At 35.5% G+C, this 27,500-nt stretch overlaps 1 protein-coding gene across 26 annotated transcripts in view; it reads left to right on the forward strand.

Moving 5' to 3' along the window:
• The window catches only part of Glut1 (Glucose transporter 1), a 515,395-nt gene that overhangs the window by 303,500 nt on the left and 184,395 nt on the right, over window positions 1-27,500 (forward strand). For 12 of the 26 annotated variants that reach the window (XM_067129118.1, XM_067129116.1, XM_067129122.1 and 9 more), the window contains 3 exons: window positions 7,279-7,371; window positions 15,911-16,535; window positions 25,217-25,243. In XM_067129118.1, the coding sequence (XP_066985219.1) occupies window positions 15,925-16,535; window positions 25,217-25,243 (638 nt within the window). In that variant the 5' untranslated portion in view covers window positions 7,279-7,371; window positions 15,911-15,924. Of the gene's footprint in view, window positions 1-7,278; window positions 7,372-15,910; window positions 16,536-25,216; window positions 25,244-27,500 lie in introns of those variants that run through there. The other 14 variants (XM_067129126.1, XM_067129128.1, XM_067129120.1 and 11 more) reach the window with 6 other exon arrangements.

The raw sequence follows: 27,500 nt of genomic DNA on the forward strand, positions 1-27,500 counted from the left end.
CCTCCCCATCAGCTGGGTTTCTTGGATTCCTCTCGTTACCCTGATGAACGGCTGAGGACTTTTATAGAAGTGACTCTTGATGGTCACCGACATTTTTCTGAAATTCACTTGTTATAACCGCCATTGTCTTTGCTCTTGATCATGTATCCTGGTTCAATGACATCACTAGTTCAGTACCCTACGTCTTCGTAATACTCAAACAATTTCTTGTCTTGGTGCTGTGGTAATATTCAGCGTTTTATTTACTGTAGTTAACTGCGTCCATAGGTACAAAGAAAGAAAACAGGGTCCCTGATCACTCTTATGGCATTTAACTGTTATGTTACATAACTTGGTAGTTCCTCGTTGGGTGAGCGGGTTCCGTTCTCAGCTACCACTCTGTTGGCCGCGAGTTCGAATCTCCGACCGGCCAATGAAGAATAAGAGGAATTTATTTCTGGTGATAGAAATTCATTTCTCGCTATAATGTGGTTTGGATTCCACAATAAGCTGAAGGTCCCGTTGCTAGGTAACCAGTTGGTTCTTAGCCACGTAAAATAAATCTAATCCTTCGGGCCAGCCCTCTCTAGGAGAGCTGTTAATCAGCTCGGTGGTCTGGTTAAACCAAGATATACTTAACTTTACATAACTTGATGTGGATTCCCTCACGTATCACACAGCTGGCAACGCGAATGTAATGTGTGCTGCCGCTACAGTGAATTTCACGCTTCCATTAACCTAACTATTTGCCTCGTTTGAATCATCCGCAGTTGTAATATTTATTTATCTTTTGGTTATGTTTTTGTGGTTCTGATCGTGTTACCTAACTATTTGTCACATCTGAATTTTCTTCATTTTTATTATTTAATTATTTTTAGTTTTGTTACTGACCTATTGTAAAGTTTAAAAGATTTATGAGATACGTCATAAAAATATATATTTCCTTTTTTACAGCGTAGGACTTCAGCGTTAGGTTGTCCTTTGAATAGTCAAGGGTGTGGAGAATGAATTGGAAAGCTTAAAGTATTCTTAGTGAGAATGGTGCACTGGTAACTTTAGCTGCAGATAGCGAAGTTTTAATACTAACAAAGTAATACAGGTCTCTCTCTGTCTCTCTCTCACACACGCGCACACACACACACACACACACACCGCTGTGCTTGGATCTGTTCATTTGTCGTCGTTGCAAGGCTTTTTTTTCATACGTTTGATTCGCGGTTTTTATTTTTATTTGATTGATTTATTTATTTATTTATAGATTTTTTTTTGTCCTTATGGTAGTTGACCGCCTGTGCTTTGTTTAAGCATTCCTCTTCGAGATGTTTCATTGCGTCTCGCACTCCGTAACTTATCCATTCAAATTGAGAGAGAGAGAGAGAGAGAGAGAGAGAGAGAGAGAGAGAGAGAGAGAGAGAGAGGCAGAAAACGGCGATCATTGCAGGCAAGGCGTTTAGTGGGAGAGGAAAGTGGTTTATTGTGGTTTGGGAATTGACCAGGCTCGGCTAGGGAGGGCCCCGGCATTACTCCCCCCCCAGCTGGAAGTTAATTAGAATTCCTTGCGAGAGTGCATCGGCAAGGTCCATTTAGTGTCTTGTCTGCCCCCTTTATCCACATTGCTGTTCCTGTCTCTTCCAGTCTGAGGGGAAGGCCCCTTTGCCTCCGGGATGTGTACTTCTCGATTAGGAGTCGTGACTGGAACTTTGTCGGCCGCTGTTTATTTTTTCGTTGCTTGGACGAATTGCTTCTGCCTCACTTCGTGTTGTAGTTTAGTATAAGAAGTAGTCGTTTTTTATTCTCTCTTTCTATTTCTCGTTTTCAATCCGCCTGGCTCTTGGTTTGTCTTTTAGGAAAATGGTGGTCATCTCAACTGGAGTAAGTTATCTGGGCCAGTATGTTAAAGTGCTTTTCGTAATACTTTTTCTTTTCTTCTCATATACGGATGATACTGTGTTATTGTTGCTGGCAGATGTTTCAGTATTGAAAGGGAATTCAAATCAGTCCAAACATCTCTTTCATATCTGTGCTGTACTTCCCTTTCGCTTTCTTCCGTAATTGGCTCAAGCGCCATACTTCAAATCTTGCAAAGTTTCCTGATTAATTTGCATTAGAGACTCATTAATTTTAATCATTTCCGTAAATGACTGAGGTGCAGGCTGTCACGTAGTGAGACTCCTTTGAAGAAATGTATGGAGATTATAATTGCAGTCGCAGAGTGAACACTGTTTAGAAGAAACACGAGATTATTCATTCAGATTGTACACTGTATATGGGAAATATATGTTATATAGGTTGGAATATTATATACCTAGGTAAAGAGTTTTATCAGTGCACTGTGTCAGCCAATGCATACATACATACATTCTCTGCATACACATATGTATATATATAATACATATTTATATGTGTGTGTGTTGACGATATATAAAACTTTCGATATTTTTTGTTGTAGAGCTGGAGGCAGGAATGAAACAAGGAGTTCACCAAGCGCTCGGTCATTGTTTCTTTATGCCTCCAGCTCTATATATATATATATATATATATATATATATATATATATATATATATATAGTTTATACAATATATATATATACATATATATATTATGTATACTGTATGTATATACACTATGTTTGTGTATATATATATATATATATATATATATATATATATATATATATATATATTGTCGAGTGTGTTTTTTTTTGTTAGTGGTTTCTCCTAACCCGTTTCCCCTAGATTTTAAAGCAGTTGTGTATTGCTGGTTGCTGAACAGCACTACGTGGATGGGTTAATAAGCTTACATTTTTTCCTGGCATCCTTTATGTGCAATGACCATTCCCCCTCAGTGTTATTTACATTGTATGTAATTATGCATGACTTTAATGGTATACAGTAACCATAATTAGTTTCCAACAAAATGAGTTGAAAATAATGACCACTTTCATAGAGGGTTGTTGGAGTTCCTTTCCAAATGGGGACACAAGTATGGACGTTGGTGGATTAAATGAACATAATCTTAGAACATCTTTTACCATATCGATCAAAGTATTTACAATGGGACTAGTGCTGTTCATTTGAGGAATTTGATTGATTATATTTTTATCGTGATAATTTATGATGAATTTTGCATCATGGGATGGCCTTCTTGGGTTGTGCTCAAGGAAGTTTTTTTTTTTTTATTTAGAACACTGTAGATAAACAGAGCTTATCCTCGTTCTTTCTGACGCAAGAGGTGCAAGATGTCAACAAATACGCAAAGTTTAACTGATATTCATGTTATTGATAAAATTTATAATACGTGTTGAAACTGAAATTTAATTATATAAAAAGCCGTCAGTTTTTCGTTTGTGCAATGGTTCCTGTAACCTGTACATTTATGGATCAAATATTCTTTTTTACATATTTCATTAAAAATATAATAAAAACTGTATGAAATAAATAGTACAAATATGAAAGCAACTTCTGTACGTATAGGGTAAATAGCATTATATAAAAAATTAATTTGACTTCATAAAAAAATGTCCAAGTGAATCACAGGAATATTAACAGAGTAATAATCACCTCCCATTCCATCACCCCAGCCCTTCTATGGAAATTTGAGCGTGCTTTACTGACCATCTTCCTTGTTTTAGGAACGCATAACCATGCAATATTCTTTGTTGGAAAGTGGCTTATATCCATGGTCATTCCACTGCTGTTACATCTTTGTGTGATTGCTCCAGTTTCCTGTTATATAGCCGAGGCAATTGCTGCCGCAAACAGTCCAAAATCCTGCTTCATTTAGTACTCCTGTCCCTGTGCTATATGTAGTAATTACTTTATTTTTTTTTATTTGAAGTAATTTCTTTTATTATGAGTTCTAATGTGGTGAAAAAAAAAAAAACTTGAAGCTCTGTTATTTTTAGTCATTGGTGTGGTATCAGGAATTTTCTGTTTATGAACATTCGACCATTCTCTTTGTAGGATTTGGGAGACACTGATTGCTGAATCCTGTTACGTACAGTACAAGGGATCTTATATGACGTAGTTAAAGGGATCTGATGGCATGATGCTGTTATATTGGTCAAATTCCCCGCGCGTGATTCCACTCATCCTGCCCTTTAATTTGTTCAGGCTTGGAATCAAGCTGTTGCTTATCTTGGCAACGGAACATTTATTCTGTTTGTCCTTTCTAACAGCTCTTCATAGGTTCTTGTTATTTCTCTACTCTTTTCCCTATTCGTTATGTTTTTTGGTTTGCTTTTTCTCCTGCCTTACTGGACTCTTCAGAAACCATTGTTTATGTGGGCTACACCACAGGGAAAGAGTAGTGTCAACTCTGATTGGCTACAGAGAACCGTACTTAGTTCATTCAGACATGGAATAGAACCAGGAAGAGAATCTTAGCTAATGAAAGGTCTATTAAATGGAGATATTAATTAAAGAAAAGGTTTTCCAAGAAGGCGAGAAGAGCATGGAAATATTTTGAGTGATAAGAACTTGGGTAGTTTGAAATAAATATTTAGAATGCTAAATGCTACGTGGAAAGATGTTACGATAATTTTGGAATTGAGGGCAGTTGAATCGTTTTATATCAGTGTCTGTCTGTTTTGGCTGTAGGAAAATTTAGTATCATTGCCTAATTCTGTATTTACGTAAACTTATTATGAGATTCAGAGCCTTTGTCCCTGTGTTTTTCCAGAATAACTTTTTTCCTGTGCATTTGACAAAAATATTTCTTAGCCATAGTATACTTTACATCCCTACCCAATTTTCGGCAGCATTCTTTATTATATTAGACCAATTTTCGGCAGCATTCTTTATTACTTATATTAGAAAAAAAGTATATTCATAAGAGTAAAATAAAGCAGCCGAAGCCAGTGGCGGAACACTCTAATGTATGGGTTCAAAGTTATTCGTGACGCAAACATATGACGCCCTGACTCCTCCCACAAGGTGATGACGACACAACTGTCTCTGAAATTCTGAATGAATATTCGTACCTTGTCAAGGCTTCAAGAATGGCGGCTATGATAATTAATTGTCCCCGTGGTTGCAGGACAGCTTTTGTGTTTCGACTTACACAGTTGTTTAGAAGTGAGGAGGCCCGTGGCAAACCCTACGTAAGCTTGAACAGGTAAATGAATAATAGGGCCCTTTTTTGGGTAAGGATTGCACCTGGACATCCAAGGCTACCAAGTTTTCGTCATTTGTTGACTTCCATAAGGTGCAGAAAGATAATTATGCTCTATAAAGCAATAGTTGTTGATTTCTTAGTAAAATATAACTTGCGGAACAACATTAAAACTTGCTTTGCCCCCAATGTCATGGGTTATAATACATCACTGAATGACCTCTTATAGGTCCCAGTGCTTGGGCTTAGCCCGAAACACCATAATCCACCCACTGATTATAATGTCAAGTTTCCTCATATGTAAATATGTTAAATAAAGGATCCATGTAAGGGCATGTCATTTCATATGATCGCTCCTGTCCTCTTAGTGACAGAGTACAACAATGGCTGAATTGTAACATTATAATGAAAGTTGTTTTCATATTCCACAGAATATTACCGGCATGGTAGTTCGACTGTCGGTGGGCTTTTAAATACCAAGATTACTTGTACACTAAAAAGTATAAGTATACTCGGTCCTTCAATTTGCTCACTTGAATGATTTGTTAATTGATTTTTATTATATAATTTTTCCATGGAGAAATAGTGATAGAAAGTAACTTCTCGGATTACTTGTGGAAACCCTTTTCTTCAAGGATTCCAGCACTCGACCTCATGGCATAAATCCTATATACTACTACTACTACTACTACTACTACTACAAAGTGTAAACAAGGAGTATTGGTTGTATTTCATTGTTGCCAGAGGTTGAGACTTTTTCACGAATAGCCAATTATCCATCGAGAAGGAGGCAAGTTAATGACGTCATAAGTTATGTAATTATATCTTCACAAGAAGTCGGTGTTATTCTTATAATTACCAGAACTATGCAACTTTCGTAATACAGAATACAGTAAAAAATTAGGTAGGGATGTAAGATAGCCTGTGACGAAGTGTCATCTTTGTTAGGTACGTTGATAAAATTTTATTCAGGAAAAACACCGGTACACTCGCTGTGAATCTCATAGTAAAGTATACCTTAGTTTAACCAGACCACTGAGCTGATTAGCAGCTCTCCTAGGGCTGGCCCGAATGATTAGACTATTATTATTCTACGTGGCTAAGAACCAATTGGTTACCTAGCAACGGGACCTACAGCTTATTGTAGAATCCGAACCACATTTTAGCGAGAAATGAATTTCTATGACCAGAAATAAATTCCTCTAATTCTTCATCGGTCGGAGAATCGAACGCAGGATCAGCAGAGTGCTATCTGAGAACGATACCCACCCGTCCAATGAGGAACTGAATCTCATAGTAGATGTACAGTAAAGAACCTTGTAAAGGAAACAAGTATGAAGGTGAAGGTCAATCAGTGAGGGCTGTGAGGTTTTACAAAATAATGGGAAATGGTATCTAGATACACTAAATGTACTGATTAAGAAATAAGGAACGCGATGAAAAAGATAGCAAACGTGATGGAAATGTGAAGGTAATTAAGATGTGTGAAAATCCTTGTAGTAATATGCATTCATTTAGCAAAAGTGCTTATTTAAATGCTATAATTGATACTTTTTGATAGCCAATCCATACTTTCACCCATACTCTGTACTAGCAAGACGATGCACAAGTGCGTCACCGAAAAAGAAGTTTTAAATCTCAGCAAAATAACAGGAAGTTGATGAAAAGCTTTCAGCCTGTACCGTTTTATAGGCCGAGGCATACATGAAATGAGGAATCATTATAGTATTTGAATTTAAAGTGAACAGTAGACGAAAGAGATAGACTTGTAGGAAATGACAAGAAGGGAAGTAGAATTGAACGGCAAGAAATCGAGGTTAAACAGTGAAATACACCGCGAATTGTCAAGAGGGTTAGGTGAAGGATATGAATAAAAATAGCTATGTTGTCAGTAGGTATTAATAGCTGACTGACCCTACTCATTCTTTCGCTGAGTTGTCCGCATGCGTGTAACTTGACGTTAAATAAGATTGGATAGAATCATAGAAAATCCCTAACATTTTAGAAGCCGAGTTTATTTGTTATGTTGATGAGCTTCCGACCATTAAGCTCGGTAGCATTTCCACTGATGATTGTCACAGATCTTTATTTATTAAATAAACCATAGTATCAATTGATTATTTTGTATAATTTCTTTAATTATAATCAATCATTCTCTTATTTGGTTTCTTTTTTCATTTCAACAGACACTGGCAAGAGCACGGACAGAAGAATCTCGCCTGACAAGAGACGCAACGACCAATTATTTCACGCTTCGTACAAACGAAATGGCTGACCCGGTAAGTAGTCGAAATGATGGAAATTTCTCTGGAGGAGGGCCTTTTATTTTTGAGTACACATGCGACCATATGTGTGTATGCATGTATGTATGTGTGTATATATATATATATATATATATATATATATATATATATATATATATATATATATATATATATATATATATATATATATATATATATATATATATATATATATATATATTACACACATACGGTATATACAGAACCTTCTGAAGGTATCCGCAGTGGGACAAAGAGGAGAGGCACAACGGTAAGGGACAAGGTTTGGATCATCAGTGTCTTGATGTACAATAATGTGTTTTCTAGTTTTTATTTACTCTGTGTTTTGAAGTAGCTTTATTTGTTTCTTGATTTCTCATCATTTAATATTTTTGGATTGCATTTTTTCCCTTTCATCTTTGAGGAATGAGGCATTTGCAGTGCATGAACTCCACATGGTTTTACAATGATTTTGTTATTATTCGCGATGTAATTTTTATCTGCTCACATTGTGTGTTTTTATAAGACCTATCTGAGACTGCCAGCATGACCGTTTTTTTTCTTATTTTAAGTAAGTCAAACTTAACGTGAGTTTAGATGGCGATGTGAGTACTGTTTTTGTTTTGTATATTATATATATATATATATATATATATATATATATATATATATATATATATATATATATATGTGTGTGTGTGTGTGTGTGTGTGTGTGTATAATGTGTACAGTATATATATATATATATATGTATTTGTATATATAGATAATGCTTTTATGGTTTTATAAATTTTTTTATGTGTATATGTACTAATAGATATTCTATCATTATATATGAATAAAAATTATTCTATAGTATTTATTTACTACTTAGCAAGTATATTTTGGTTAAATGAAGAATATTCAGTATTTACTCCTGCCCACTTCTTAAAAAAATACATACGATCTATCTATACCGTGGAAAACCGAAACACTAACCCAATTCATATGTCATCTTACATGATGGCTAATCGTCGGACTTTTAGGTCTGCACGCCTCCAATTTGCAGGGAGGAACGATCGGCTTACCATGTGCAAAATTAGTGAGAGGCCCCTGATATCACCTCGGCAGCCTGATTTAACACAGCCCTTGAAAGCCAGATTTGGTCATTAAGTTTATCTGTTGATAATTAGAGAGCTCTTGGTCTCTCAGATTTTTATCCTTCGCTTTATGATTGGCTCAAAGGTCTCTGTAGGGCAATGAAACCATTTGACTTTAAAAAAGAAATAGAGATAAGTTCCCATTAAGACTGACTCTTAATATTCTTCACTAGTTGAGGATTTGTTTTTGAAAACTATTAATACTGTATCATAATATTCATCACTAGTTGAGGATTTCTTTTGGAAAACTATTAAGATTGAATCATAATATTCATCACTAGTTAAGGATTTGGTTTGGAAAACTATTAATACCGAATCAAAATATTCATCACTAGTTGATGATGTGTTTTGGAAAAGTATTAGGACTGGATCATAATATTCATCACTAGTTGAGGATTTCTTTTGGAAAACTATTAATACCGAATCATAATATTCATCACTAGTTGAGGATTTGTTGTGGAAAACTATTAATACCGAATCATAATATTCATCACTGGATGAGGATTTGTTTTGAAAACTATTAAAACTGAATTTGTTGAGGATATGTTTTGGAAAACTATTAAAACTGAATTTGTTTGGGAAAACATAATGTTGAATCATTATTTCACTTTGAGGATTTGTTTGGGAAAACTATTAATGCTGAATCATGATATTCGTCACTAGTTCAGGATTTGCTCAGGAAAACCACTAAGACTTAATCATGATATTCATCACCATTTGAGGATTTGTTTTGAAAGACCGGGAGTGGGAAGCCCCTTTCCTGGTTCTTCATATAACGTAGTAGTACGTCCCACCATTCAAAATAATTGAATCGGTATTTTGAAGTAGATACGAAGAGAAACCACAGTCATCTCCTTAGTAGAGGTTACATTAACGTTCAGATTCTGAGTACCTTAACGAATTAGGCTGAGGATTTATCATGTCCCTAAATTGTTTGGTTTACTCAAGGCAAAAAGTCAACTTAATTTTGCATTGTTTGTCTCATACAATGTTAGTCAGCCATAACAGACTGGAATGTTTGGCGACAGATCAGCGGTTGGGAAAAATAAAGTGGCTCTAGTTCAAACCACAAGGAAGATCATAGTGGCTCTTGAATAAGAACGAAGATCATTAGAATTTTAAACGGTTTGTGCCAGTCCAAAATGCATCAGAAACTCTGGGCAAAATTTACCATAAAAAACTTATAAATTTCCCTGTTTCTCCGGAAGTGATGGTTGACAGTAAAAGAGCGCTCACAGATTAGCAGTTACTCATAAATCTATTTTTACTATGGTATGAGTTACGATATTCTGAAATCGGAAGAGAAATGAAATTTACAGTGCTCTGATGATGATTTTGCTATGGAAGACGCGAATGACATTACATTGGTATACTTCTCCATGGATCTTTTCTTCTTTACTTGCACTGGACACGTGCAGTAAGGCATTTAATGGAGAATTCTACAAATAGAACTGTGAGGTATTTTCATGCGTTTATGGTGTACGTACTTTCTTGCATGTATTCTTGAAGCATGGGCATGAAAATTTTAGTTACTTTTATTTTAATTTTTTGGACGCCGGATGGTTCCTTCTTTACTGTGATCCTCACTCGACACTACTAATTGGAAATCTTAATGTAGGGGGAATAGAGAATTTCAAGATGAAAATGCTTCGTAATTTTGAACGTTAAATAATACTGAAATGAAGTCGCCATGATCGAGTCTTGTCATCACTGATACGCCCATGATATGAGGACCAAAGGTCAGAGTGGGTAAGCAGGATTTTATTATTATTATTATTATTATTATTATTATTATTATTATTATTATTATTATTATTATTATTATTATTATTATTATTATTATTCAGAAGGTGTTTGTGAGAACTGGAACAAGGAATACTAGTGTCCTAGATGAAGGCATTTGAAAAACGTTGCTGACAAAGCTACGTAAATACTTTGGAAGAGTCCACTCATTTAGCAAGGTGTATTGTAAAAACTTTTGTTTAGAAAAATCACAGTTCACTTTGCGTAATGTACAAGTAAAATTATAGGACAAAATTCCTGAAATAGGGAACTTTACGTAAAGGTTGGTACTGGAAACAAACATGTACTTCAGCTGAGTCTTTAAAACAGTAAACTGTTGTGACTGGAAGTCAATAAACTGTTGTGACTAAGTCTTCGAATCTTGAAGCAGAAGTTGTGATGCTACGGCAGATTAATCGACCAGATCATTTCCTTTAGATTACGTACGAAATTTATTTTTATAGCTTTTATACCGTGTACAATTTGGTCAAGACCTATTCAACACTTATCTTATCTTCAATAGTGATCCCTAATACCATTCAGGCACAACCTAAACTGTCACACTGCTATCAAATCTTTATAAGTGTTTTGCTGTCCATTTAAGGAGTTCTCATTTTACTACTTGAACTCATTTTTGTATTTACAAGCCTTATACTGTGTAGCTCATTTTGTATTCGCATTGTGTAAGCCTCCTATATGGGACTTTTACATATTAAATTGTAACTGGTAATCAAAGACTGCAGTATGCATACGCTGACGTATATACACGTGCATTGAAACGGAAATAAAAACATACATGGAGATTTTATAGCTATCGTATTTAATGTAGTTTATTTTCTACTTTATATGAAACTTTTTTTTTTGAAAGAGAGAGAGAGAGAGAGAGAGAGAGAGAGAGAGAGAGAGAGAGAGAGAGATTGTTGTTGTCTTGAAAAGGAACTCTCTCTCTCTCTCTCTCTCTCTCTCTCTCTCTCTCTCTCTCTCTCTCTCAAAAGGACAGCACGTGTAGCTACACATATCTTTCGCCAGTTGTAAATTATAATTTTTTTCAGTCGGTAGTATGTTAAGTTCTTAAACATCATGAAAAGCTGGATAGATGTTGCAGTTTAGCACTTTTTTTCAAAAACTTAATTGCATATACATTCTCCGACTGCTTTTTACATCATGAAATGACGTCATCAATACCAGGTCAATTTTCAGCAGGCGATTCTGTCTGACCTATGTTTTGAAGTATTAATTCCAATATACAGTTTGAAAATTTACTGTATAACGAATGAGATGTGTTCCGGTTTAAAGTATAAAGGAATGTTGAAATGACAGTGTAAACATAAAATAGAGTGAAAGAATAATTTTATTACGACGTAAGTTAGGAAAGAAATTAAAAGTGAAAAAAAAATCTGGGAATAACAAGGGAAGGGAATCATGAAACTAATGAGCTTGTTTTCATGTAATACATTGATATATCGATGTTACATCTGACCATAACAGCGTTTGATAGCATGAGAGCCGTAGAGTGTTAGGACTGGTCTCCTTCGTCACTAGTCTTTTCATTCTTCGTTCAGCTTTATTAGGTTCAAAGGATTGCATATATATATATATATATATATATATATATATATATATATATATATATATATATATATATATATATATATATATATATATATATATATATATATGTATGAATATATATATATATGTAGTTATATGTATATGTGTGTATATATGTATATATATATATATATATATATATATATATATATATATATATATATTATATGTATATATATATATATGTATATATATATATATATCCAGTAATAGTGTGCTGTAATCATATCTAGCTAATTATATGCTTTGTACTGTATATAGTCCCAGAATCTTTTAAAGAAATCTCTGTTAAATAACATCATCAAATAAGATGACATTGAAATCTGTTTTAATGTTCATTGAAGATGACTATATAATAATAAGTAGAATGTACAGATAAGAGAGGAATGCACTGAGACAGCGGACAAAATTCTCTCCCACCATTTAAGAATATTTGCCGAAATTTTTTTTACCGAATTTTTACGAACCCCTTAGAATCCATTCAAATTATACGTCTTGAAGAGGAGTAAAATCGATAGGCAATCATTTGTGATTTGCATGTCTAAATCAGTGTTGAGGCACGGTACATACCTTTAAACTGTGTGAGGGTGTGTGCTTTTTGTTGTGAATTACCCGCAAGACATCATTGTGCATTGTACACCAAACTTAAATTTAGACTTTGAGTACATTCTACACCAAACTTGTTTCTTTGAGTACATTATTTACCAAACTTATTTTTTAGTACAAAGTACACCAGATTTATTTCTTTTAGTACATTGTACACCAAACTTATTTTTATGAGTATATTGTACACCAAGGTTATTTTTATGTGTACATTGTACACCAAATTTATTTGTTTTAGTACATTCTACTATGAGTACATTGTACACCAAACTTATTTCTGAGAGCACCTTTTACACAAAAGTTATTTTTATGAGTACATTGTACAGCAAACGTATTTTTATTAGTACATTTTACACCAAATTTATTTTTATGAGTACATTGTACACCAAACTTGTTTTTATGAGTACAGTGTACACCAGACTTATTTTGATGAGTACATTGTGCATCAAACATATTTTTATGAGTATATTGTACATGAAACGTATTTTTATGAGTGCATTGTACACCAAACTTATTTCTTTGAGTGCATTGTACACCAAACTTAATTCTTTGAGTACACAGTACAACAAACGTATTTTTATGAGTACATTCTACACTAAACATATTTTCTGAGTATATTGTACACCAAAATTATTTTTATGAGTACATTGTGCACCAGATTTACTTCTTTTAGTACATTCTACACCAAACTTATTTCTATGAGTGCATTGTACACCAAACTTATTTCTTTGAGTACATTGCACACCAGATTTATTTCTTTTAGTACATTCTTCACCAAATTTATTTTTGTGAGTAAATTGTACACCAAACTTATTTTTATGAGTACAATGTACACCCAATTTATTTGGTTTAGTAAATTCTACACCAAACATTTCCTTAAATACATTGTACGCCAAACTTATTTGTATGAGTACATTTTACACCAAACTTATTTTTATGAGTGCATTGTGCACCAAATGTATTTTTATGAGTTCAAAGTACAGAGGGAAACATATATTCAATATAGTACACGAGGACATGGTAACAGCGTAAGATGCCTAATGACGCCGTTTAAGCTTTTTTCATTACTATAAACCAAGCTTGAGGATCTTTTTGGTATTATGAAATATGTGATTGTGTGTGTGTGTATATGTATATACACACACATACACACACACATATATATGTATGTGTGTATGTATGTATATGTATGAGAGATGGCGAGGTGAAATGTGGTGTAAATGAGAAAAGTATTTATGCAAACAAGCGCAAACGTTCAGTTTCAGTCTTTTGCTTGCAGTTTATAAGATAAATTTAATGTATAATTGACATTATTTGGTATAGATTTAATCGACTGAAAATGCTTGCAACTCGAACCTCATATCCTTGGGAAAAAATTTATCTAAACTTTGTTGTTTTACAAAGTCAATATGCAAAGTATGCAAAGTCAGTCGGATGGTGAAAGATCAGATGGATATCTTTATCTGCAAAGTTAACTCTGGCAGAAGAATTTTGTGCTGGTGTTTTGAGCGCCCGTTAGAAAGATACTTAAAGTAAATGACAAGATATATGCTTTTATGAATCTTTGTGGGTTATTGCAATGTTTGGACAGCTATTGTGTGTGTTTTTCTGTATCATTCATCTCTTTATAAGCAGATTACTATTGCTTACTTATACTATATCACTATTGCAGAAAAATATTCGTAAATGCCTACGAAATGATGTATTGGTTTTATGTGACTGATTTAGTCCGGGAAGCATTTTCCCGAGATGTAACCGAGTATTGCACCAGCCTGGGACCTTTCCCTGAAAAGACCGGGACGCCATTTCTTAAAAACTAACCATAGAATTTTCTTGAAAATATTCTCATTATGTTTCCCTCACCCAAATAACCATGAGGCTCCCCATCTAATGTACTCTAACCCAACCTAACCTAACTTAACCTAACCTAACCTAACCTAGGGGCATGACACAAAAACCGAGGCTGGTGCAGTACTAGCATACATCTCGGGAATATGCGTCCGGGAACAAATTTTCTCAGTACTCGGGGATGTTAGACTCTTTCGTGGCTACCAAACAGTAAAATGTTATGAAATACTGCTTGAGCACAGTCATATTTCGTATCTGCATAACATGTACTGTTATATCCGACCGCAAATGGAGACAGATGATTTAAATCCCGCAGAAAATTGCACCTTGTTTTGGGAGGAGTTTGTGCGAGCTACAAGCAAGGACAGACGAAAAGGTTTAGGTGTGACCTTCTGTTCTTACACAGAGGAATGATATTGACATCCTAAGTACATTACTTTTCATACATGCTATGGATGAAATTGTTTTTTGTTTTTGTTTATGTAAATTGAAGGTCGAGTGTTGTATCCTTATTCTTCGTGCATAGGTACCTGTAATAGGACTTCATAGGTGTTCGTAAATTTTATGGCATGTTTTTTCATTGTAATGCTTTTCTTTTATAGTGTTTATCTAGATTGCTTGTTTACATACGTGAATATAAGTGCATGTTGCTTTTACATCAGTGCAAGGGTCATCTTTCAAAGAGGACATTGTTGCTTTCACAGGATTATTATCGGTCTTCTGTCATTCAGGTAAATCTCTGTGTTTGGAGTTCAATAGAAGAACAAAGTAAGAAGAGCCTGTGGGCAGTCTTATCATATTTTCTGTGGTGGGTAAGTTTGAGGTCGTCAGATTGAGATAAATGAATCACTTTTGGTTTTTCTTGGAATAGTCTTTAATTAGTTATGATTCTGATGAGATTCTTGTTTTCTTCCAAGAATAATTATGATTTTGATGAGAATCTTGTTTTCTTTCATAGCCTTAAAGAATTATTCGTCCTTAAGTAAGCTGTGTAAGATTTTTGTGTCATTTGACTTTTTATTAAGGTTCAAATGTCTTTTTTAAAATCCATTTTCAGTTAAATGGTAAACAGCGCCATGCTTTTGAAAAATTATGAATACGTAAAACATAATCTTATATTATGTCAAGTGATTGTTATTGTGTTGTAAACTGATATAGTGCTTCAATATGTATTAACTAATATAGTGCTTCAATATGTATTAACTATTATAGTGCTTCAATATGTATTAATGTAGGTATTACTGTTTGTCTTCTCTCTCTCCCCCCCTTTTTATGCTGCTTGGATCGCACGTCACCTCCACCACTCCTTCACCTTCACCGCTGTCATCATTGCATTCTCAACTACCCACCTCCAACACCGTCACCACCACTCACCACCATCACCACCAATTGCACGGAACCTCGATTTGTGATGGTCCTGCCCCTCACGGCTGCGCTCTCCTGGTGGGAACGTCGGCGCCGCCGTCGGATCTCCGGATGCCCACTGGACGACGGACGGACGTCTGTCAACGCGGATGGTGGTGGTGACTGATGGATGATGTTGGGGCGTGCAGGTGAGGGCGGCCGAATGTGCAGGAGTGTGGGCGGTGGAACAGCTGGTGGGGTGCGAACACCACCCTGTGGTATCGGCGTCTGCATGAGGGGCGGCGGCCAACGGGTGTCTGACACCTCTATTAGTGACGGGGGGCGCCTTTCCCCGTCCAGTCATTCTTTCCACTCGCCCCATCCTCCCTTTGTCCAACAGCAGCAGTCTTTCCCTTACGTGGTGGTGCCACACCCGCTCCAGGTGGTGCCCCCCGGTGGTACTGCTGCAGCGGTTGCGGCTGCAATCGACCACGCTGTCTTCACCTCCCCGGTCTCGCCTCCCGCGTTCCCCACAGGGGTGTTGCCCCCTCCCATAGGAACGCCTCCGTCGCCGTGCTACGGCGGCTGCAGCTGCGGGGCCTCGACAGCGTCGTCGCCAGGAGCGTGCCGGGTCCACGAGCGGGTCATCACCTGCCCCCCTCCCCCACCGCTGGTGACGTGCGGGGCTGCAGATCGCGATAGCGTGCACGGGGCTCTCACAGGGGGTGATGGGGAGCTAGCCGTGCCCTGTAACGATGACCAGGAGGTATGGCCACCTAGGGACGATACATCGGAAGAGATTAAAGAAGAAAGTGTTAAGGAGTTGTTGCTGAGGTGTGTTGGGGGGCATTTACCCCCACTCTCTCTCTCCCATATTTCCCTTTTCACTATGTCATGATGATGATGATGATGATTATTATGATTATTATTGTCGCTTTTTCCTACAAAATTGTTTTATTAAAAAACAAAAGCTTACAATATATATGAATATATATTGAAGTGCAACTCGCTTATCTTTCTTTTTCTATTGGATTTCATTGAATAGTTGATGCTTTGGAGAGCAAGCATTTGTAACTAACGAAAGCTCCCCTCCACTCTCTCATTTAATCATTCCATCAGCTGACCTTTCATGCCAGATGCCCATTCCTCCTCCTCCTCCTCTTCCTCCTCCTCCTCCTCCTCCTCTTGTCAAGATATTTAGCTCCATCTCTCCCGTTCTAAAACCCTCCCAGTTCCAAAAGATTCATTGAATTATTCGAACTTTGTTGCCTGCCCTCCCTTGCTCTATGGCTTGCTCTCCGAAAATTAATACATTCTAGCTGCATTGATGCCTGAGTATACACAGACAAACGCGCACATGTATATGAACAGTCTCTCTCTCTCTCTCTCTCTCTCTCTCTCTCTCTCTCTCTCTCTCTCTCTCTCTCTATATATATATATATATATATATATATATATATATATATATATATATATATATATATATTATATATATATATATATATATATTATATATACATATATATACATTTGTATGTTATATATATACATATATATATTTGTATATTATATATATATATATATATGTATATATATTTATATATATATATATGTATATATATAGTATATATATGTATACATACATACATACATACATACATACATACACATCCACATTTGTATGTTTTGTAAAGCGAATTATGTATTCACTGAGTCTTATGATTTTCACGGTATTGCGGTTACTTCCATGAGAGGTTGCTCTGTTAAATAAAGAACAAAGTCAGTTTAGTATTAGCCGGAGCTAGCAGTAACATTTGCTTATTGAGAATATTTAAATAAATAAATCAGTTTTCCAAATACCATTGATAATTTTGAAACTTATTCTTTGTTACACCTCACGTATGGTCAATCCAAGGATCTTGACAGCAGGTACCAATTTAATGGAGAACATAGTCTGGTATAATTATAAATTAGGGATTTAGTAACGTGAAATGGTACTCGTGCCAGAAAGCGTTAAAAAGATCTTGAGAATGATGGTACCCGGATTTCAAAAAACTGTTGAAAGTTATTTGTGTAATGCTATCTTAGTCCTTGCCTATTAATGTTTACCGAAGTATACATGGAAAGCCTCGAACTACAAAAGCGGTATGCTGATCTGAGGAGGCACAAAGATCAGAGATGACCAAATCCTGAGAACTCTGCCGAAAAGATCTTTGAAATTGTATAGCATTCCGCACCCTACAATTATGCATGAAGCAAAATAAGTGGCATTGATGCGTTCTATGTTATTTCCTTGAATTAGATTGTATAAGCGTCACGGAATCCGACTTTTGGAGAGCAGCACAAATTTGAGGCAAATAATGCTTGAAATATGACTTGCATATTTGTTGACGAGTGTCCATTGAAACAGAAGGCAACACTCACACTCACTGACGAAAGGAAAACACTAAATTAACGTCAATTAATTGTTGTTTCATCGCGTAGTTGTTGCGAATGAGACATATACATTTAATTCTTTTTAAATTACTAATCTTTTTACTGGATGATGCCCGTTAGTTTACTGTTTGACTAAACAGAAAAGTATAGATATTGGCTTCGAACCAGAATGCTATACATCCATCACCTTTTTCATTCTGTAGTTTTGTTGATGATAACGAAAAAGAACTGTACTCGGTAATGAAAACAGGCAGATATTTATGATAAAAGAAGTATTTAAAAAAAGGTCAAACGCTCTATTATTGTGTTACATGTCTCTAATTAAAGATGTATTTTGACTGATCAAAGATTAAGATTCATTGCTGTCACAAGGCCAGCTTAAAGTAAAAAAAAAAACAATGCAATGTCGTAATCAATTTAATTGCATCTGTGCTTAGTCGCGATGTATACATAAACAGTAAATTAATTCTTTGCTTGCTTGCTTCCTTATTTAGGAATTGTGATAAAGGATACCAAATCTAAACTCGCAAGTATAAATAATTAATCATGAAAAAATGTGAGCATATGTAAAAGATAAATGAAACTCGAGATATGCTTGTGTTGTGGCAAAGTCAAGATAATGCTGTAGCCAGTTAGATAAGTCCCAAAGAAATTTTTAGTAGGCACAAAGAGCAAAACCTCTCTCTCTCTCTCTCTCTCTCTCTCTCTCTCTCTCTCTCTCTCTCTCTCTCTCTCTCTCTCTCTCTCTCTCTCTGCTTGCAGATATGCAGCTATATATAATCACACGTGATACATGCATGTAAATACACATACTGCATATTTGTTTCTTTATTACTACACGGTATTATGAGTCAGTTATTTTCCAGCAACTAACTTTTACATTTCCCATTTACATTACACGTGGAAAACATTTACATACTTATGCGCATAGTTTGGCCGCAAGCTGGCAGTAGAGTTCTTTTTTGCTGCTATCTGTAATTTTTTTTTTAAGTATTATTGTATAATAGAAATAGGTTCTATTAAAGGAAGTGGTGATGGCTGAAGCCATGATGTATTCATTCTCTATAATGAACAGTAACTGATTTACTCAAAAGGAGAATTACATAGATTTAGTGGTTTATGGGAATTAATTTGAATATTGATAACAGGCTCATATGATGCTTCATAAATTATAAAAAAAAGTATTACGAATTATATTCATTTAAGTCGATAATAATTTTTACTTAGTATCACAGTGAAAAAAGTATAATACTTGAAGAAAAATAATGCCTTAATTAAATTGTAGTATTTTCCTCAGAAGTGGGTAATTTCCAAGTTGAAGTCGTAATTACTGTTATTTATTCTTTTGGAAATGCCAGATTTTGATGACGTCAGTTGGACTGTTTCCTTTAATAGCCACTTTTTTCAGTTATGTCTCATTTTCTTTCATGGAGCATTTATAGGAATGCGAGCTAGATAGCGGTAAGAGCATGCGCAAGAGTCATCTAGAAAAACGAAAGATTGCCAAAAATAACAACTGAACCCAGCCCACCCTTAGTCCTTTAGATTCACTAAAATATTCCCAGGTTAAATGTGATTGCTGCCTTTCCATTTGTTTAAAATGTAACCTGTTTTGAGGTAACAATCAAGAGGAATTCCTCTCTGCATTTTTTTTTAGTGAGTTTAAGGCGCTTCGGATGGAACACTTTTCACGACATTTTCGTGACACGTGACACAACTCAGGCTGTTCACAGTCATTCCCTCTTTTGATATAAAACCTGTGATGTCCTCAGATGAATTTGATTTCTTTGTGATATAAACCTGTGATACCCCCTGGATGAAAAGTAGGTGTATATGGCCGAGTCGTCCTGATGAGTGAGATAGTGAAAGTTAGTTTGGGTTAGAGACTTTCTTTTGGTCCGTTTTTTGTGTGTGTTTGTGTATAGGCATGTCACTGAGAAGGAAAATCCCTACTTTAGTGATTTTATTTGTAGTTTCTCATTGCTCATCCCACGCCACCCAGGAGTGAGAGAGAGAGAGAGAGAGAGAGAGAGAGAGAGAGAGAGAGAGAGAGAGAGAGAGAGAGAGAGAGAAACGGATGGATTTTTTTCAAGTTACGATCAGCAAGTTATTTTGATTAATGTCAAAAATTTGATCAGCCATAATTACTGGGTCTTGACCAGATTAGCTGGAGAAGCGGAGAATTGCCTCTTGTTTTATTTACTTCACTAAATCTGTAAGCAATTCCAGTTGCTTCCTCATTTACGCTTGTTGAAAGATTAGGTACTCTTTGATAATTATTAAAAAAATAGATAAAATAGTTCACTTGAAAGGGATAAGTAAGATGATGTCCTTTTGAAAGGAAAACTAATGCATTTACATTGATTTCAACCCATCTTTGCTATATACCATGACAAAAATGAGAGAGAAATTTACCCCCATCCATTTCTGTCTAATATTGATTATTTGTACTCTTTATTCGCTCAAATACTATTTAAGTACTATTTAAGTAATTTATAGAGGAAGTTTGTATCTCCTTTACATTCTAAGTAGCTATGCACACAATATTATTTCGAAGAGACTGCAAAATTTTTTTACAATATTCAAGTCCAGAAACAGGTTCCTTTTAAAGAAGGAATCTTCACATTTTAGGTCAAAATAATCCCCAGATGTTGAAAAAGCCATTATCAGTTGGAAGCAAATTTAATGGAATATGAGTACTTTCACACTTGAAAATTAAACGCGATTGTATTTCTGTATTTGAGTATATTATATGGCTGTGTTAACGCTTTTTTTATAACATACTTTTCCTTGTTTATAGAAAAGTATAACATAATTCGACTGTAGTCCCGCTGTCCTACTTCAGGTCATCATGAATACATGTGTTCGTCTAATGTCACTTTAAAAGTCCCTCAATTTATATAATATTGCTGAATGACACTTAAATGGCTGATCAGGTTGCATTGACACGTATAAGTGTGTTTATGTGAGAGCCGAAACAAATTGGGTTTTGACGATCGTGACTGTTTGTTTTGAAAGTATTTTGAATTACGTTACGTCCTTCTTGAACTGAGTCTTGTGTCCTTTGTAATCCAGTGATTTATTCTCTCTCTCTCTCTCTCTCTCTCTCTCTCTCTCTCTCTCTCTGCGTATATACATTCACTATTATATAGGCACACTTGATATGTATGTGTATGTACTGTGTAGCTAGTGATTTTGCATATTATTTTTACATCAGTCTTGTGTGATTGAGGTATTTATGGTTTGGTATGCGTGTAATAACAAGACAACGTATGTGGGTGGTTTAGACTTAGGTCATCATTTTGTGGATGTCGCCAATCTTTGTGGACGACCAGTGAGGGTTGGCGCCTCTCTTTTACGTGGCATCTGTCTTATTCATTTTGTTGGATACCAGTTCGTACTGTATTTCTTAAATCAAATGTTCAAGTTCATTTTGTCTTCCTGCAACCACTTCCTTCTTGCCTTGCGTCGAAGGTTATGAGGTGGTCTTTTTCGACTTGTTAATTCCGTTACTTTTTTCATTCTTCCCCAAATCATATATATATATATATATATATATATATATATATATATATATATATATATATATATATATATAATCTTATCTCTCGCTTTTGTTAGTCTTTTTGCCCATTCCTTTCACGCCCCCACACACCTAGCCTCGGTAAGAAAATGCCAATGAGAAATGGAAAGTTTTAATTTTTTTTAGATGTAATTTCTTCTGGCATTTTTTCATTTGAATAATAGATTAAGCGGAATAATAGACAAGTCGTGGTAAAATTGATTGACTTACTTTCTGTGGTAAGTAAATATGTAGTTTTTTCAGGTCATGAGGCTGGGTTTATGTTATGGCATCAAGGGATGGTCGTAATTGGTTTTATTGGTAAACGAATGCTTGTGTTTTGACAACCCAGTGCCGAACAGATGCTCTAAAGTCATATCACCAGTGGGTTGGTGAGTTGGTTTGATGGTAGAGGTAACACGTCATCTTGTTAATCCTTTGCTCTCCATCTATTTGTGGGTATTACATTAGCACAGAATGACGAGATTCCGTCTCTGAGATATATATATATGGAAATGGAGGACTGCCACGTTGAGTTTCTAAACTCAGAATTGCTGAATCATTCAGCAGGAGGCATCTCTCTCTCTCTCTCTCTCTCTCTCTCTCTCTCTCTCTCTCTCTCTCTCTCTCTCTCTCTCTCTCTCTCCATTTTTCCCTTTCTCTGGTAAATTGTTCTGGAGTCAGTAGTCGTTAATTGTTTATAAAAGTAACCTAGATTCGAATTGGTTATTCCACACCAAACGCTTAATACATATATATGTTTTCAGACACTAAGTCAGAACGTTAGATTCTAACATATGGGTAACTGTGTATGACGATTTCAAACACCTAGCCTAATTCCAACCCAGGGTCCTGGAAAAGAAGAAACTGGAATGCAGCATTCACTCTAAGTAGTTTCACCATCAAAACGAGTAACGTAGTAACGTTTAATTTTTGCCATCTGTTACTCATTCTTGTCGAATTCAGTGTTGCTAAAGGCGCATAACACCAAGGGCTTTTTAATTTTCACAATTTATAGTCGTCGTGTGTCCTTGATCAAATCTCTGCTAGCGTTAGAACGGTGAATTAGCGTTACCCCTACACGAAGGGAATAGGGACATCTTAAAAAGAAAGGACTTGTGCAAAAGTCTGGAAAAAACAGCAAATTTATTCATTTGTTCTCTAAATGCCCGATAATCTGCTTGAAATATTCAAGCTTATTCCTGATTCACCAGTCATTTATTGATACCAGCTGAATTGTAATAACACTGATTTGTTTTAAGTTGGTTAGCTTATGATATGTACCTCCAGAGCACATGTCTTGATTCTGTTCAAACCTTTTTACTTTTGGTTTGAAAGCTGCCCCTCTCTAATATTGTTCTTTTATCCTTGAATATCTGTAAGGCATAAGTTCTTGATCATATTCCAGCAGTATTCGATGAAATTATAAATTAATTGATTATGTGACGCTGGATAAAGTATTCAAACTATTAATCTTTCCATGTATCGATCATTTTAAAATGAACTCTCTTTTTGGATCACAATCATGGGTTCAGTAAGGCAAAATCCGTAGTGGGGTCTCAACATTACAAATACTCTTATCTTTGTAACACAACAGTATCGTCCGTTGTTCTGATATTAAATGCCAGAAAGTGTTTTGTGGCAAAGACAATCGTCGTTTCCCTATTTAGAATTCAATTTTTTTTCGCCTTATTTTGTATGATCTGCTCTTTAGTATGTATTCAGAACTAAAAGATAAACGGTGTCACAGGTTTTCACCAGATAGTATAGAAGACCCTTGCGGCTTGGGTTAACTGTCTCTCTTGATTATAATCATGTTTTCTTGCTGTGTTGGGACTCAGTACAAGAGTGCAGACGCCTAGAGAATTTAGTGAAAGTTTAGCAACAGGATTTTTAATACTGTATATCCCCCAGATCTCAGGAACTTAGTGTATTTGACCATTCCGACTGCTCTTGACAAAAGAGCACGGTAACTTGGAAAACTAGAAAATCTAGTAACTTGGAATTTTAAGGCGAAAATCTGGATGCCTCTTAACCTTTGGTAGAATTCCAAGTCCAACCGTGTGGCACTGGAATCCTCCACACTTGATATTTTTTTTCAATTTTTGAATAAACAGACTCGTAAGTCCTACCATGACTTTTAGAGGGAACTTAAACTTAAAAACAGTCGTATGGAGACATTTTTTAAAGCATTGATACTTGAACGTTTTCCTGGTTAGTGTTGACGTTATGGTTTTCATTCAGGTATTTTTAGGGCTTTGTACGTTATATGCAAGTTTATTAGAATTTTTATTTTAGTATTATCGTTTATTTTAAAATCGATACATGTCTTATATAAATATAATTACAGCTAATTTTTTTCATTCATATTGCACCACCAGCGTGTCTACACCTCGTGGTGTAATCATATATATATATAAACTAGGTGTTTGCGAATGCTTGAATTTTTATTACAAACTAACTTTTCAGACCTTCGGTTGTTAAAATTTTTTTACGAATATGGGATAACAGTAATTTCTGATATTTTTTGTATCAGTGTTCTTTTCTTTCAATACCTTTAAAGTTTTTAAGGTTTATTGGTTGTTTAAGCAATAAGTTTATTTTTTTCTGGATAGTTCTTTTTTTTTTTATCCCACTGTTGTATCTGGTCGCGGTCTCGAGTTTAATGGTCACTAAATGATCAAACTTGATGGCACCTGCTTTGGCAGTATTGACTCCTTGCTTCGGGAGTTGTGTCTTCTTAGCTGGTAATTTTGGCTTTAGTGTTTCCGTATAGTCGTTCCTGTTTCCAAAGTATAATCTAGGAAGGGTGTTTTACATTGACGAATTTGTTAAGCCGACATTTTGTTTATTTTATTTATTTACTAATTTTTACTTGCTTTAATCAAAAGCATTGGGAGTGGTTAGTTTGATAGTTTTGTCAGAATTTTTTTTTGCCTCAGAGAATAAATTTGAATCTTTGTGACTATCATTGTTAAGCCATCGTTATGTTTATTTTTTTCATTTTTATTTATTTATTTATTTTTTTGCTTTGGTCAAAAACATTGAGAAGTGTTACAAACGATAGTTTTGTTAGAATTTTTTTTTACCTCGGAGGACAAATTTGAAGCTTTGTGACTACCATTGCAAGCTGTGATTGATTTTAATCGTACTGAAGAGAATGATTTTATCAAGGAAACTGGTATAAATCTTTCAAAAACACAGCTCCCATTGGCGTGGAATGGTAAGCTTGTCATTCATCGGCCTTTGTTAGATTCAGGACAGTCGATTAAGTGGTAAGTTTCTGTTTATCCTATGTTGAAAACATGAAATATTATTACCCTTAAAAGAAAAAAAAAACTAAATTAAGTTTCCCAGCTAGAAGAGGTTGAGAAGAAACGTCCAGGACTCAAATATTTAAGCCTCGCCAGGTTTAGTCTGTAAGAGGGGGGGAAAAAATAGAAACTCCAAATTTTGGGGGATATCACCTTGATATTATGAGTCCCATTAACCATTTGTCTCTCTCCTTCGGTCCTAGGCACTCGTGCAGCGGGCTGGACTGTAGGTAAATATATTGACGGCGATTCCACAATAACTATAGGCAATGTGATGACACGGCTTCCCACTTTATTGTACACCTTACCTGCCAACGATTTTACTCTTAGCCAGCCCTTGTTTTTGTCTCTCTCTCTCTCTCTCTCTCTCTCTCTCTCTCTCTCTCTCTCTCTCTCTCTCTCTCTCTCTCTCTCTCATATATAGCCCTTTCTTTCTTTCTTTCTTTCAGCTTTTTTTAGGAGATGCATAGCACTCATCAGAATATAATGTTATAAAGCTGGATTGAACTGTGTTTGGATTTTGCCATTTCAAGATTTTTGTTGTTGTTGTATACTTTGTTCGTGTATTGTATTTCTCTATTATATACGAGTAATTGTTTATGTAAGAATGTTTATGCACATTTATTGTATAGATATATATGTTACTTAGGTGTGTATATCTGTGTATAGGTACATAAAGTATGTATGTTCCCATGTGTCTGTATATCTATATATATACATATACACATATAATTGTTTATGCAAGCCTTGATTTGATATGTTTAATATAATTAATAGAGTTATAGCGATATGAACGTACAGTATTGATTGTGAAAGTTTGAACAAATGATGATAATAATAGAATAATAATAGTAATAATAACAGTTATTGCAACGTGGAAATAAAAGAGAGATTTGTATACACGGTGTCATTCTTCGAGTATACTAGCTCGAGTCACTCAGTTTCATGACTAAATGCAGGAATGGAGAGATGAGTGGTATAAGCTGGCAGCTCTCTGGAGTAGAATATTCAAAGATGGTAGCACTGCTGATTCTGTTATTACTCTTTGCTCTACCCCACCCCGTCTAGAAAAATCTTTGTTATATATCACACGTGTAGTACAGTTCCTTCTGAGGTTTGGTCTGTGCAAGGCAAACGAGATTTTGATTTGATGGCAGTTATTTACTGAACGGCGCTCCTTAGATACTTGCAAGGAAAGAACTTTGAGGTTATACTGTACATCTGCAGTGTTCATTGTGTCATATTTATTATAAAATTATTCCCATTTCATTTTGATAACCCTTATGTAGGTATTCTGACATGAATGCACGTGGCTTTTATTCAGTATATCCAGATGGTACTGCCTTCTACTTGAATATAATTTACATTATATTCGATTTTTAGGCGCCACTGAAAGTCACCGTTAACAAGTATTGTTTCAGGGAAATAAACCATTGGTGCATAAACCGTTATGGAACATTGCGAATATTATTCTTTTCAGCCTGCCGCTTCCACTCGCTAAGTATTAAGTCTTCATGTGCTTTAAAGTAGTTATTTCTTCTCCTTTACTGGATTCATTCCGGCAATCGCCGTTTCTCGGACAGAATGGTGTTGTAATGAAAAGGAGATAGTTCTCATTAACTTTCCTGGAATTTTGTTCCTAAATGAGGCCAATTAGAATGGGAGAGTACAATGCGTCAAGTTTCAATATTCAGATGAGTGGTTCCTAGGCCGTTTTTCATAGAAGACAAATTACCAACACTTTTTAGTATGCGAAATGGTCCGTTGGTATTTTGTTACGATGCCAGTTAAAAATTAGAACAACATTCCGTCCATTAGTTACGTTTCACTTGACCCAACCGAAGTGCCCCATGTTATGATTTGGTCGAGACTTCACGCAGCTGAACGCTTTATCATATTATTTTCCTTTAAATCTTCAGCTGAAAACCTTTGTGAACAGAGCCAACAGGCTATGAACCCAAGAGGGCTCCAAAGGGAAATCAGGCTGCAGAAACAGCCAAGTTATACAAAAGGTTATAAATAAATAATTGTGGGAGATTAGAAGAATGAAGCGGACACCTAAAACTCAGGAGGCGTCAGCAGAGAGCAGGCGTGAATTTGCTCCTCGCCTCAATATTTGGAGATCAGAAGATTCCACAACTGTACTAGGCAGACTATTCCATATTTTAGTTGTAGCAAGATAAAACTCGGAGTAAACGAAGTAGTATTAAGCTTGATGCTAGAAAACGACACACTGCTTGTAGCAGTTTGGATGTCATAGGACTTTTCTTTAATTCAGTTGCGAAATGTTATGAATAAAAATATCCTTTATTTTTATTGGGGATTTCACTAGCTCTGAAAGAACAGAGTTATCAACTCATCAGAGTTGAAGCCGGAAGATAGCATTTTTAGGAAGGCATTTCTTGTAAACAGTAGGGGCTTATCTGAAATGGAGGACGAGGAGCTTCCCTGGTCTTAACTAACGGTTTTTAAGTACGTCATAAATGC

Source organism: Macrobrachium rosenbergii, chromosome 27 (assembly GCF_040412425.1).
Source record: "Macrobrachium rosenbergii isolate ZJJX-2024 chromosome 27, ASM4041242v1, whole genome shotgun sequence".
In the NCBI taxonomy this organism is placed as follows: domain Eukaryota; kingdom Metazoa; phylum Arthropoda; class Malacostraca; order Decapoda; family Palaemonidae; genus Macrobrachium; species Macrobrachium rosenbergii.